The following is a 12,497-nucleotide window of genomic DNA, read 5'->3' as shown; positions in this document are numbered from 1 at the left end:
TTGGCTAGAGCTGCTTATAGGCCTTTAGGTCAGCTTCTGTATCTATAAAAGACTAACCCTACCAACAGACAATAACAGGCTGTACAGGCACAATCTAAATACTTAACAATTTTGCATAGAAAAATCTTGTTTTTTACCCATACATGTTTGTACGGGTGGAGAACTTAGGCTCCATCTTAATCTTGGAGGAAAAATAATAAAAATCAGCCAGAAAAAAAAAAAATAGCTTGCTTGGGCAATAATATCTACTATGCCATATAGAAATCAGGGTAACTGCCCAAGCCAACCTAAATCAGCCAAAGCAGGCAAGCGTGCACTTACATTTGTAAGCACCTGCACAATTCTATGGAAAATCTGTACCACAAGGAGAGTCAGATGGCACCCAGCCTTATTAAGGATAGGATGGGGTATCAGCAAAATGCTTTAGAATACACTTTACATGTCACTTTCCTCCATTCAATCTTTAAAGTATTTGCTACCCCAAGATTTTATATTCCTGATATGTGCCTGCTTTACCATGTACTTGTATGAAAACGTATCCTGTTTTCTTTGTATTGCCTCCTTTGTGTGAAATCCCTGGTGTTCCTGCCAGTCCCTCTGCTTTCCTATTAAAAACTGACCACACTAAGCAGGAGAACACATCGTGGTCATCTCTCTTGCTAAGCCTGGAAACTCTGCTTGCTCTCCTCCAATGATCAGACTTGTCCTGGCACGCCCCCTCTACACAGCCTTTTACTGGGAAGATCAGTGTATTGCTGTTTCTCCTCCCCCCAGCTCTTATGCAGCTGAGGACAAAGGGAACAGGTGAATGTGATCACTTATAAAAAAAAGGGGGAAAAAGGTATTTATAATTTTTTTTTTTTATATCTATACTCAAATGTTTTGCCTTTTATTTCAAAACTGAAAGGGTTGTTTAAGAGCCGGTTCACACTACCCCGACCAGAAAGTCGCCCCATGAAGGAGCGACTTTTTAGCGCGACTTTGAAGAGACTTTTGAAGAGACTATGAAGAGACTTTGAAGAGACTTAATGATAGGCGACTTTGTCTGTGGGGAATGCCTGGGTAATCTTTTTCTTCTTCCTGGAAAGTCTGATCACAGTCGCTTAAAAATTGATAAGGATCCGACTTAGAGGCGACTCCCATTGAAGTCTATGTGCACAAGTCGGATACAGGTCGCCTTGAAGTAGTACAGGAACCTTTTCTGAAGTCGGAGTGACTTCAGTAGTGCATATTAAGACGGTTCTCATTCATTTACATTGAATTTGTGATGACAAGAGACTTGGGGCGACTTGGGGGCACACAATTCGCGTCCCAAGTCGGAGTAGTGTGAACCGGGTCTTACAAGGTGATCGTTTACAAACACTTTGAGTCCTCTCTTTAGGACTGACTGGGGGTAGCTCCAATCAACACATCCAGAACTGATAATTAATCTGGAATTTCTGTAGTTTTGTTATTTTAATTAACTGCCATGTTAATAAATTTGTATTTTCTGTACAGAATTGTTTTTTTTTTTAACACAAAATTCATTTTTTCCATAGGATATAAGCTTCACCACTTGAAACATAGCCATATAATTTTCTGGAAGTCTATAAGTAAATTAAAACTTTTGTATCAGTGTTTCAGATGCTAGTGGGAAAATGGAGGTGACAGAGATAGCAAAACGACCATTAGTTCAAGACATGTTAAATCACCAGGTAAGTGCAGACCTAGGGAAGACCTACAGGATCAATTAGCCTGAGTACATGAATAATAGCTGTGTGATAAACTCAAGCCGTATCTGTTACTTCTCCACATTGAAATCTTATTTGTCCCTCTAGGACTGTTACATCTTAGATCAAGGAGGAATTAAAATATATGTTTGGAAGGGGAAAGGTGCGACAAAGGCTGAAAAGCAGACTGCAATGTCCAAAGCTTTGGTAAATATATAAAATGTATCCATATTTTGCATTATATTAAGAAATACTAGGATTTTTATTTAGGTAGGTGGTCATATGTAGTAATTATTCACCATAAATTGTGGGCAAGTGTTCCTAGAGAGCCCTTGACATTAAATACTTAAAGATGAGAAGCTTGTTTTAACTTCATAAAACATCCACCTATTTTAATGTAATTAAAGTTTCCCATATCATGGCAAGACATATATGTCCATTTGTAGACATATTGTAATATTTGGCGTGGATGATGTGTTGATACTAAGCCATCTAACTTGTAATCACACTTTGATCAAGGTAATAAACCTTTGGCATGGTAAGCTAGAAAGCTCACCAGCTCTACTGACCCTGTTGAGGTCAGTGTGTCAGTTCGGTGAGGGGGGAGCAAACCTTTCTTCTTCCTGGTAGAGGTCATTATCACGGACAGCAGGGCAGCCATCAGGGGGGGACAGGCCATACACATGTAGGGGGCCCAGGCATTCCGAGGGGCCCAGGCCCCAACCAACGAGATTGAGTTGGTGCTGTTGTAGTAACTAGCAATTGCTAAAGCAGGGCGGCTGCAGAGTAAGCCGATGCAGCTGAAGGGACGTCTCTTTGCTGGATTGCGCTGTCTCTGCTGAAAATATGAGGCTGTCCCTTTACTGGATTGAGATGTCTCTTTGCTGGCTTGGATTCATTTTCATATATTAAGTTGTAAGAGTGTTAAAATAGAAGTGGGTGCACTGAAGGACTCGGTGGGACAGCCAAAGGTCAGGTCCTTCAAAATGTTGGTGGTCAGGCCCGGAGGGGCCCAGGCCTAAAGCTGTGTAAGGGGCCCCAAAATTTCTGATGGCTGCCCTGACGGACAGTACTCAATTGTCTCTTCTTCCTGGTAGTATTTTCATACGTGCCTTCAAGAGACTGTGTTCGCCCTTCTTTTCTTCTCTAGATTCTGCCCGTCTTGATTCCAGAAAATAAGTAATGAATCTGATCAGGGGCGTAACTACAGGGGTTGCAGGGGTTGCAATCGCTACCGGGCCCCATGCTCCAGGGGGCCCGGTAGCAAACCAGTGGGTGAGCTTCTAGGATCTCAAAGGTCACACTTGCGACCGGGCCCTGTCATTTCACCACTGTGGGGAGGCCCCAAGATTGCAGGAAGGGGGCCCACTGCAGAACTTGTGAAAGGATCCTGATGCGGGACCATAATAAATGGCCATGCAATGAGAGTAAAGAGCCCCAGGATTAGTGGGAAGAGCCCCGGGCTTGAAGGGAAGGGCCCCGGCCAGGGGTCTGGGGGGCCCTTCATGGTTTCTTGCATCGGGGCCCTGAAGGTTCTAGTTACGCCTCTGAATCTGATGCATCTTAATGTTCTATCAACATGACTTCTGAAACATAACATGTTTCTAAATGCTACCGTAGACACGCTCAGCCATGTATTACTGGAAATAGAACATTAGTAACTGCATATCTGAGTTCACCACAGTGGTATTTTTTTCCTTTATTGATCTGAACAGGAATTCATTAAAATGAAATCATATCCGCGCAGCACCAACGTAGAGATGGTTAATGATGGAGCTGAATCTGCCATGTTTAAACAGCTTTTCCAGAAGTGGACAGTGAAAGACCAATCAGTGGGATTGGGGAAGACTTTTAGTAGCAGTAAGATTGGTGAGTAGAATCCACCGCAAACTTACCATTATAAAAACTTGAGCAAAGGAAAGAAATGTAATGTTGCCTATAGCAAAGAGGTAGCTGACATTTTGATGCTTAATAATTCACCATCATAATTATGCATGAAGCTGAAGGAATTTGAATGATTGGAATACAATACAATTTCAAGTGGTATACATTTATACATAAAGCACCAAATATTAGTATATCATTTCTTTCAGGGACTTCAATTATTCATTTACTGTACAGCTGAAAATAAAGTGTTTTCCAGTGGAATAAATGTCATATTTAATTTTAAGGCCAACTACTAGCATCTGCAAAATGAAACATCAGCTTTAAGCATCCATGTTACTTTTAGGAAAGGATTACTTTTTAAATATGGCTATCTGTGGCCCTCAAAACTTTCTAGAGACTCGTTTATAATCAGGGCTTTTTTTCTCAGAGAAAAGGTCCCCCCTTCTGAGTCACTGCTTTTCTCAGCCCCCTACCTACCTCTGAGCACTGTACTTTAGTTCCACCCACCTCGGAGGACTGTCTTTTAGTTCCACCCCCTACCTACCTCCTAGTATTACACCTTTTGGAAAATACAGAACAAAGTATTTTTTAGTGCTATGTATCTTGTACAGAATTTGTTACCAAGCAAAGCAGTAAAATAGATTCCCTGTAGCCAGCAGCAATAGACCTCCCCTACAAACAATAGATCCCCCAGCAGCAATATACCCCTCGCCAAAAACAATATCCTCCCAACAATATAGATCCACCCCAGTAACAATAGATCTCCCCAGCAGCCAGCATCAATAGACTCCTCCCTCAATAGTAGGTCCCTCCCAGCAACAATATATCCTCCACTAGCAATAATAGCCCCCCTGCAGCAATAGACCCCCCAGAGATAACAGATTCCCCAGCAGCCAGCAATAGACCCTCAGTACTGGAGGTGCCGGAACTGCGTTCCTGCTGAAAAAAAGCCCTGTTCATAACACTTTACAATGTACATCATGGATTCATTCAATAATGCTGCTTCTTAGAACACCACTATTGTAGTAATAACATACATTTTAGTGGGTTAATGGCATTTTGTTCAAGAATAATAATATAAAATAATTATGTGAGCAAGAAGTAGAAAACAAATTTGAATTACTAAACAGAAGGAAACAGGAAGAAACTAAACTCCTAGATATAATGTTAACTCATTAGTAACTCCTGGATAAGATAATGTTGCTTGATTCCCCAAGATTTAAAAAAAAAAATTTGAGATGAGATTTGGCTTATCCTCCTCTATTAAAACACCAACATAACATTTTTATCTGGACTCACCATTATATCATACATTAACGTGTATTTCAGCCAAAGTCAGCCAAGAGAAATTTGATGCTTCCCTACTTCATGCAAAGCCAGCAATGGCCGCTCAGGAGCGCATGGTAGATGATGGAAGTGGAAGTGTTGAGGTAAGAGGGTTGATTTTATCATGGAAATTGCCATATCATTAGTATCTACTTCCTATATACAGATTCTATACGTGTTTAATATAACTATATGAGTACAACGTATATCTGTAACATGTTGTATGCTACAGAAAAGAGCCAGGTTTGGTTTTGTAGAACGGACAACAGCTCAACATCTGTGGCAGAAGGCCACTCTGTTCGCAAATTACTGTTCTATAGTTCTTCATGGGTCACAGTAGAGAGAATAATCCACACACCTGAGCTCAATATGTTGGAATACTTTGCTTGAAGCAAGGTGATTAATACTTCCTAAATTCAACAGTGCTCAGCAACAGATAATATTGCAATTTAGAAAGATCGCACATATAAGAATGTAATTCACTCACATCATCAATAGGTTTACAATAAAAGTCTTGAGTCATAGAGATAGTACATATAATATGGAAGCTGATCACCATTGTGGCATGAAGTTTTCACATTACTCTAACAAAGATGTTTTCCTAGGTGTGGAGAATAGAGAAATTGGAGATGGTTCCAGTGGATCCCCAGTGGTATGGCTTTTTCTTTGGAGGTGATTGTTACCTGGTGCTCTACACTTACCAGTTGAACAAGAAACCACACTATATTCTTTACATATGGCAGGTAAGTTAAAGCTGAAATCTGAGTGTGATCTGAGGTAGCACATGTAGTACAGTAAGTCAGTCAACAAACCCTTTCCCACAAGCATGTGTATTGGGTTTTAGCCAACAGCAAAGCCAAGAGGAATATGGTATAGTACTCCAATAGTAGCATGTCATTAGTTACACTACTGTTGGAAAAATTAGATTGAATCACAAGATTTCTGTAATCTAAACCTCTTGGCCATAAGAGCCCGTTCACACCAATACGACTTGTCAGGCGACTTGTCAGCCTGACAAGTTGCGGACCGTCGCGGTCCATTGTGTAATACAGGAACGGTTCTAAGTCGGAGCGACACAAGTCGCTCCGACTTAGAAAAAGGTTCCTGTACTACTTCGGGGCGACCTGGAGCGACTTGCATAGACATTCATTTTATGAAGTCCGTGTAAGCCGTGCCGAAGTCGCGCTGCACGCGACTTCACAGGTCGCCCCCCTAAGTCGGATCGCCATAGTGTGAGCCGGCTCTTAATGGACATATATCACCCATTTGTAGTCAAAGGCATATAGACAGTTGCCCAGCCTTGAATAGTTTTCATAGTGATAGCAATACCTATGAGGTCTTTGAGTCTCTTTGATCTTTTCCATATAGCAGAGAAAACCCCTGGCCTTACTTTCTATGTATGATAATGAGTATCTTGTGACTGCCTGAGATGTTTGTTGTTGACCTCTGGCAGAAACATCCTGAGCTAAGGATGGCCACCTTGGTCTGGCTTGGCAAATTCTTTCTAACCTGATTCCCCAAAAATTTTAATTTCTTATTTGTTGATTAAGCTACCTTTCAATTGTCAGGATGAGTCAAGTATATGTTTAGTCAGAGTGACTTTATGGGTTGTGTGGACATGTATGTATAATCAGCTATCAAACCAATGCCAAGCAACAACTGACTCAGTCATTCTTTTTTATGTGTTCACATTTTCCAAAGATTAACATTACAAATGGTAGCCCTGCTAGCATACTCCTCTTCTTACCAACTGCATGCTTTATTGGCCTCTATCACTAAAAACAGAACCCGAGTTATTAGTAACATTGACATGCATACAGTAGTTGATTCTTGAATTAGTTAGCCAATGTACCTAAAATATACTGTCTTCTTCTGAGCATTTTCTGTTGCCATCAGTGGAAGGACATGTTCCTGGCTATCTGTATGTACCTCCTGGCATCTAGACTGGACATCTATCACATGAGTTATACTGTATATACATTTGTTAACTTTTATTAATAGTTGTTTAAAAACTACATAACAGTTTTCTAGCAATCCAGATAATATTTGAGTTATTTTATTTAGTTGAAATGACTGTGTTTGGTAAGGGTCACAAAGTTTTTCTCTCCTATTTCTTATGTTGCTCTATTAATGGTAGGGTCGCCATGCATCACAAGACGAGATAGCGGCTTCTGCCTACTTGGCTGTACAACTCGATCAAGATTTTAATGGAGAGCCGGTACAGGTGCGAGTGTGCATGGGAAAGGAGCCTCGACACTTCATGGCCATCTTTAAAGGAAAGATGGTTATATTTGAGGTAGGATTTAGACTAAGATAAGTGTATTTTTTAGTTTTAAAGTGTACTGATTTTTTAACAAGGAGAAAAATCAGCCATAACCTAGAAAAAAGAAATGTTCCCGATCATGTATCTTCCCACCATTGACTTATAGTAGATCTAAACCTAACGTGGATGACATTTAGTGTGCTGAAGCACTGTTAGGAGCATTTATCAAGCAAATTAGCAAAACATTTAGGCCTGGTTCCCACCTATGCAGGTTGCAGTTGATGCATATTCCAGGTGCATTTTGCATTTTTCAATGCACATTTTTTTTGTTTCAATAATGTTTATTGATTTTGAAAACAAAATACCAATTGCAAACCAATGTAGCGTACAGTGGTAAGAAAGGAACAAACAGGGAAGGTACAGCGTTATAAACACAAAATTTAGCAAGCGTGTGGTTTAACAATGCCAAGTGGAAGGGAATACATATGGAAGTGACAGGAAACCGACCATTAGGGAAAGTGTCTATGATCCAGCGGAAAAGGGTAGGTAGTGTTCCCCCGGGTGCCCATCGCCCCCCCCCACACCAGACATGGGCACATACTGTGCAGGGGGGTACGAGCGGCAGGCTCCCCTGAGGCCCACCAAGCCATTCTGATCTCCATGAAGAAAGGAATATTTCAATGCACATTTTTGATCCATTGAAGTCTATGGAACCAAAAACACAACCTGCTGGTCCCTTGCCTTGCCATAAAATGCACAGATGTGAACGCGACCCATAGGAAACCATATTAAAAGGACTGTAGTGTTGACATGGCTACAACAACGAGATAAAAGACAAAAAAAAATCCAGGGACATACGCTAGAGGGGCTTACACTTTAGGCCCCTTTCACACTTATGCAACACGATTTTACCGCGATTTTGCAACGCGATTTTGACGCGACTTTGATGTGATTTTGAGCAATGGCTCAGGCCTATATACCTCAAAACGCATTAAAATCGCGCCAAAGTAGTGCAGGTACTACTTTAAAGTCGGTGCAACTTCAAAACGCACTGATATGAATAGGGCTCATTGAAAATAATGGAAAACGACTTGTCATGCGATTTTGCGGTCCAAAATCGTGGGACAAGTCGCACTAGTGTGAAAGGGGCCTTAATAAATACATTTGGACAGTGGCCAAAGGAAACATGGAGCTTTTATCTATTGCTTTTCCTAACCCTTGTATTATCTTTTGCTGTGTAGGGGGGCACATCCCGCAAGGGAAATGAAGACCCTGAGCCACCTGTCAGACTGTTTCAGATTCATGGCACAGAACCTTCCAATACCAAAGCTATAGAAGTTCCTGCATATTCATCTTCTCTTAACTCCAATGATGTTTTCCTGCTGAAAACCCAGACTGATCACTACTTGTGGTATGGAAAGGTGAGCTTGAGATTAATGGGATAAAGAACAACTCCAATAACACTATTTACAAAGCTTTTTTTTTTTTTTTTCATGTTTAATAGTAGCAAAATAAATCATTTAAAGATGACCCCAAGACATCCACAGCAGAAATATGTATTTGGGAGACTTCTTGCCTACCAAATGATTTCCATTTCTGTCCATCCAGCCCTAAGATTTACAATGCCTTGAAATTTTTCACATTTTGTCATGTTACCACCGAAAACGTAAATGTATTTTATTTCGGATTTTATGTGATAGTCCAACACAAAGTGGTATATAATTGTAAAGTGGAAGGAAAATAATAAATGGTGTTCAACATTTTTTACAAATAAATATCTGAAAAGTGTTGAGTGCATTTGTATTCAGCCCCTTTTACTCTGATACTCCTAACTAAAATCTAGTGGAACCAATTGCCTTCAGAAGTCCCCTAATTAGTAAATAGAGTCCACCTGTGTGTAATTTAATCTCAGTATTACTACAGCTGTCCTGTGAAGCCCTCAGAGGTTTTTTAGAGAACCTTACTGAACAAACAGCATTATGAAGGCACAGGAACACACTAGATAGGTCAGGGATAAAGTTGTGGAGAAGTTTCAAGCAGGGTTAGGTTATAAAAAATACCCCAAACTTTGAACATCTCAGGGAGCACTGTTCAATCCATCATCCAGAAATGGAAAGAGTATGGCACAACTCCAAACCTACCAAGACATGGCCCTCCACCTAAACTGACAGGCCAGGCAAGGAGAGCATTAATCAGAGAAGCAGCCAAGAGGTCCATGGAAACTCTGGAGGAGGTGCAGAGATCCACAGCTTGGTGGGAGAATCTATCCACAGAACAACTATTATTCGTGCACTTCACAAATCTGGCCCTTTTGGAAGAGTGGCAAGAAGAAAGACCTTGTTGAAACAAAGCCATAAGAAGTCCCATTTGCAGTTTGCGAGAAGCCATGTGGGGGACACAACAAACATGTGGAAGAAGGTGCTCAGGTCAGATGACACTAAAATGTAACTTTTTGGCCTAAAAGCAAAAAGCTATGTGTGGCGGAAAACTAACACTGCACATCACCCAGAACACATCAACCCCACTGTTAAACATGGTGGTGGCAGCATCATGTTGTGGGGATGCTTTTCTTCAGCAGAAACAGGGAAGCTGGTCAGAGTTGATGGGAAGATGGATGGAGCCAAATACAGGGCAATCTTAGGGAAAAAAAAACAGAGTCTGCAAAGAACTTGAGATTGGGGCCAAGGTTCACCTTCCAGCAGGACAATGACCCTAAACATTCAGCCAGAGCTACAATGGAATGGATTAGATAAAAGCATATTCATGTGTTAGAATAGCCCAGTCAAAGTCCAGACCTAAATCCAATTGGGAATCTGTGGCAAGACTTGAAAATTGCTGTTCACTGACGCTTTCCATCCAATCTAACAGAGCTTGAGCTATTTTTTAAAGAAGAATGGGCAAAAATTTCACACTCTAGATGTGCAAAGCTGGTAGAGACATCCCCAAAAAGACTTGCAAATGTAATTGCAGTGAAAGGTGGTCCTTCAAGGTATTGACTCAGGGGGGATGAATACAAATGCACGCCACACTTTTCAGATATTTATTTGTAAAAAGAATTTAAAACCATTTATCATTTTCCTTACACTTCACAATTATGTGCCACTTTGTGTTGGTCTATCACATAAAATACCAATAAAATATATTTACGTTTTTGGTTGTAACATGACAAAATGTGGAAAATTTCAAGGGGTTTGAATACTTTTTCAAGGTACTGTACTCGGTAGATTTCTTGCCTACCAAGGGATTTGCATTTCTGTCCATAGTGCCCTCAGATTTACACAGTCCTTCCAGACTATATAGAAAAGCTGTAGAGTTAGGTCACTTCTCTGCACCAAGCTTGTGGTTACACAGTAACAGAGCAGCAACATTTCACCCCTCTGTTCACACTCTTCTCTCCTCCTGTCAGCATGTTCATTGACAGTGCATATGTTGACCGCATATCTGATTGGCCACTAGAGCTGCTATAGAAGTTAACACAAGGGCCTCATATCAAGTCAAATGAGGTACTTACATTGGTTACATTTAACCACTTCTGGACCGGAAGATTTCCCCCCTTAATGACCAGGCCATATTTTGAGATTCGGCACTGTGTTACTTTAACGGACAATTGTGCGGTCTTGCGATGCTGTACCCAAATAAAATTGATGTCCTTTTTTCCCACAAATAGAGCTTTCTTTTGGTCACCTGTGCGATTTTTTTTTTTTTGCGCTATAAACAAAAAAAGAGCGACAATTCTGAAAAAAAAACCCAATATTTTTCACTTTCTGCTATATAACATTCTCAAAAAAAAAAATTTAAAGATCAACATTTTTTAACATTTTAGCCCAATTTGTTTTCTGCTACATATTTTTGGTAAAAAAAAAAAAAAAACGCAATAAGCGTATTTTGATTGGTTTGAGAAAAAGTTATCACGTCTACTAACTACGGCAAAGATTTATGTCATTTTTTATTGTTTCGTTTTTTTTTTTTTTTACTAGTCATGGCGGCGATCTGCAATTTTTAGCATGACTTCAACATTGCGGCAGACAGATCGGACCCCTAACTGACATTTTTGACACTTTTGGGGAAACCAGTGACATTACTACAGTAATCAGTGCTATACATATGCACTGTTACTGTAATAATGACACTGGCAGGGAAGGGGTTAACATTGTGGGTGATTAAGGGGTTAAATGTGAACCTAGGAGAGTGATTCTAATTGTGGGGGGCGTGTCTTGTGAAATGATCATGGAGACCTGTGATCCTATATAGAAGGATCACAGGGGCTCTGTGATCATTCCAGGGAGAAGAACAATCAGCTGTGTTTACAACAGATGACTGTTCTTCTCTCTCAGCAGATAACGATCGCGGGTGTCAGGCGGCAATCGGAGCCACCTGCCCCGTGTATTGGCTTCCCCGCTGCCGAGTGGCGCACGCTTGCCCCCTAGCTGCCTGCGTGCGACCGACGTAGGTCTACGTCTGTTCGCGCAGGAGGGCCACACTTCCGCAGTAAAAAGGTGGGCAGTCCAGAAGCGGTTAAATATACATTTCATAATGCTTTAATTAATATAAATTTGCATTAAATTATGTTTTTATATCTGTCTGGAGTGTAGCTTTAAAACATTTAAGACCATTACAAATAAACATTTTGACTATGTCCCTATGTTGTGTTTGTGACAAAGTTGTTAGACACATCTAAATATTGTTAGACATATCTGTGCATTCTGAATGTTTTCATAGGGGTCAAGTGGAGATGAAAGAGAAATGGCAAAGCAACTGGCAACCATTTTATCTGAGGGTTCTGAAGAGACTCTGGCAGAGGGACAAGAGACTGTACAGTTTTGGGAAATTCTAGGTGGCAAAGCCCCATATGCCAGTGACAAAAGGTATACATTCTTATTCTGCTTGCTCACATTTAACAAATATAGATTTTTGCCCTCATTCTTACGGCCACAGTCAAGACCATTTTGCCCAAGCCCAACAAGTTTGTAGAAATAAAAATTAGGAGAGTAGGCAGGTGTGCTTTAGCCATTATTCTAGTGTTGTGCTTCTAATGTGGAACACACTGGGGAGATTTCAATAAAGCTGCTGCCCCACTTTTCTGACGTTAATCCCCCTTGTTAATTTTTTGCACTAAATTCATGAAGCATTTGTGAAATTTTTGGTTCTGACTGCGACTAGCACCAAATTCAGATAGTTCTAAAATGTGGATAGAGGGGGAGGAGCTGTGAATGGCGTGCGTAGGAGCCTGAGCTAGGAGCCCCACGCGACATCCTTCCATGAAGCGGTGTCTTTGACTCCCGGTGGCCAGCGTGCCCCCCCCGCTCACCCCC

General features: G+C 40.9%; 1 protein-coding gene across 2 annotated transcripts in view; it reads left to right on the top strand.

The window, feature by feature from the left end:
• The window catches only part of AVIL (advillin), a 90,505-nt gene that overhangs the window by 53,082 nt on the left and 24,926 nt on the right, over positions 1-12,497 (top strand). For both annotated transcript variants that reach the window (XM_082246594.1, XM_082246593.1), the window contains exons 8-15: positions 1,616-1,694; positions 1,818-1,916; positions 3,425-3,578; positions 4,926-5,026; positions 5,528-5,665; positions 7,060-7,218; positions 8,427-8,606; positions 11,905-12,050. In XM_082246594.1, the coding sequence (XP_082102720.1) occupies positions 1,616-1,694; positions 1,818-1,916; positions 3,425-3,578; positions 4,926-5,026; positions 5,528-5,665; positions 7,060-7,218; positions 8,427-8,606; positions 11,905-12,050 (1,056 nt within the window). The remainder of the gene's footprint in view (positions 1-1,615; positions 1,695-1,817; positions 1,917-3,424; positions 3,579-4,925; positions 5,027-5,527; positions 5,666-7,059; positions 7,219-8,426; positions 8,607-11,904; positions 12,051-12,497) is intronic.

This window comes from Pelophylax lessonae (genome assembly GCF_965119305.1).
Source record: "Pelophylax lessonae genome assembly, chromosome: 2".
Lineage (NCBI taxonomy): Eukaryota > Metazoa > Chordata > Amphibia > Anura > Ranidae > Pelophylax > Pelophylax lessonae.
This window is presented reverse-complemented; position numbering and strand designations above follow the sequence as displayed.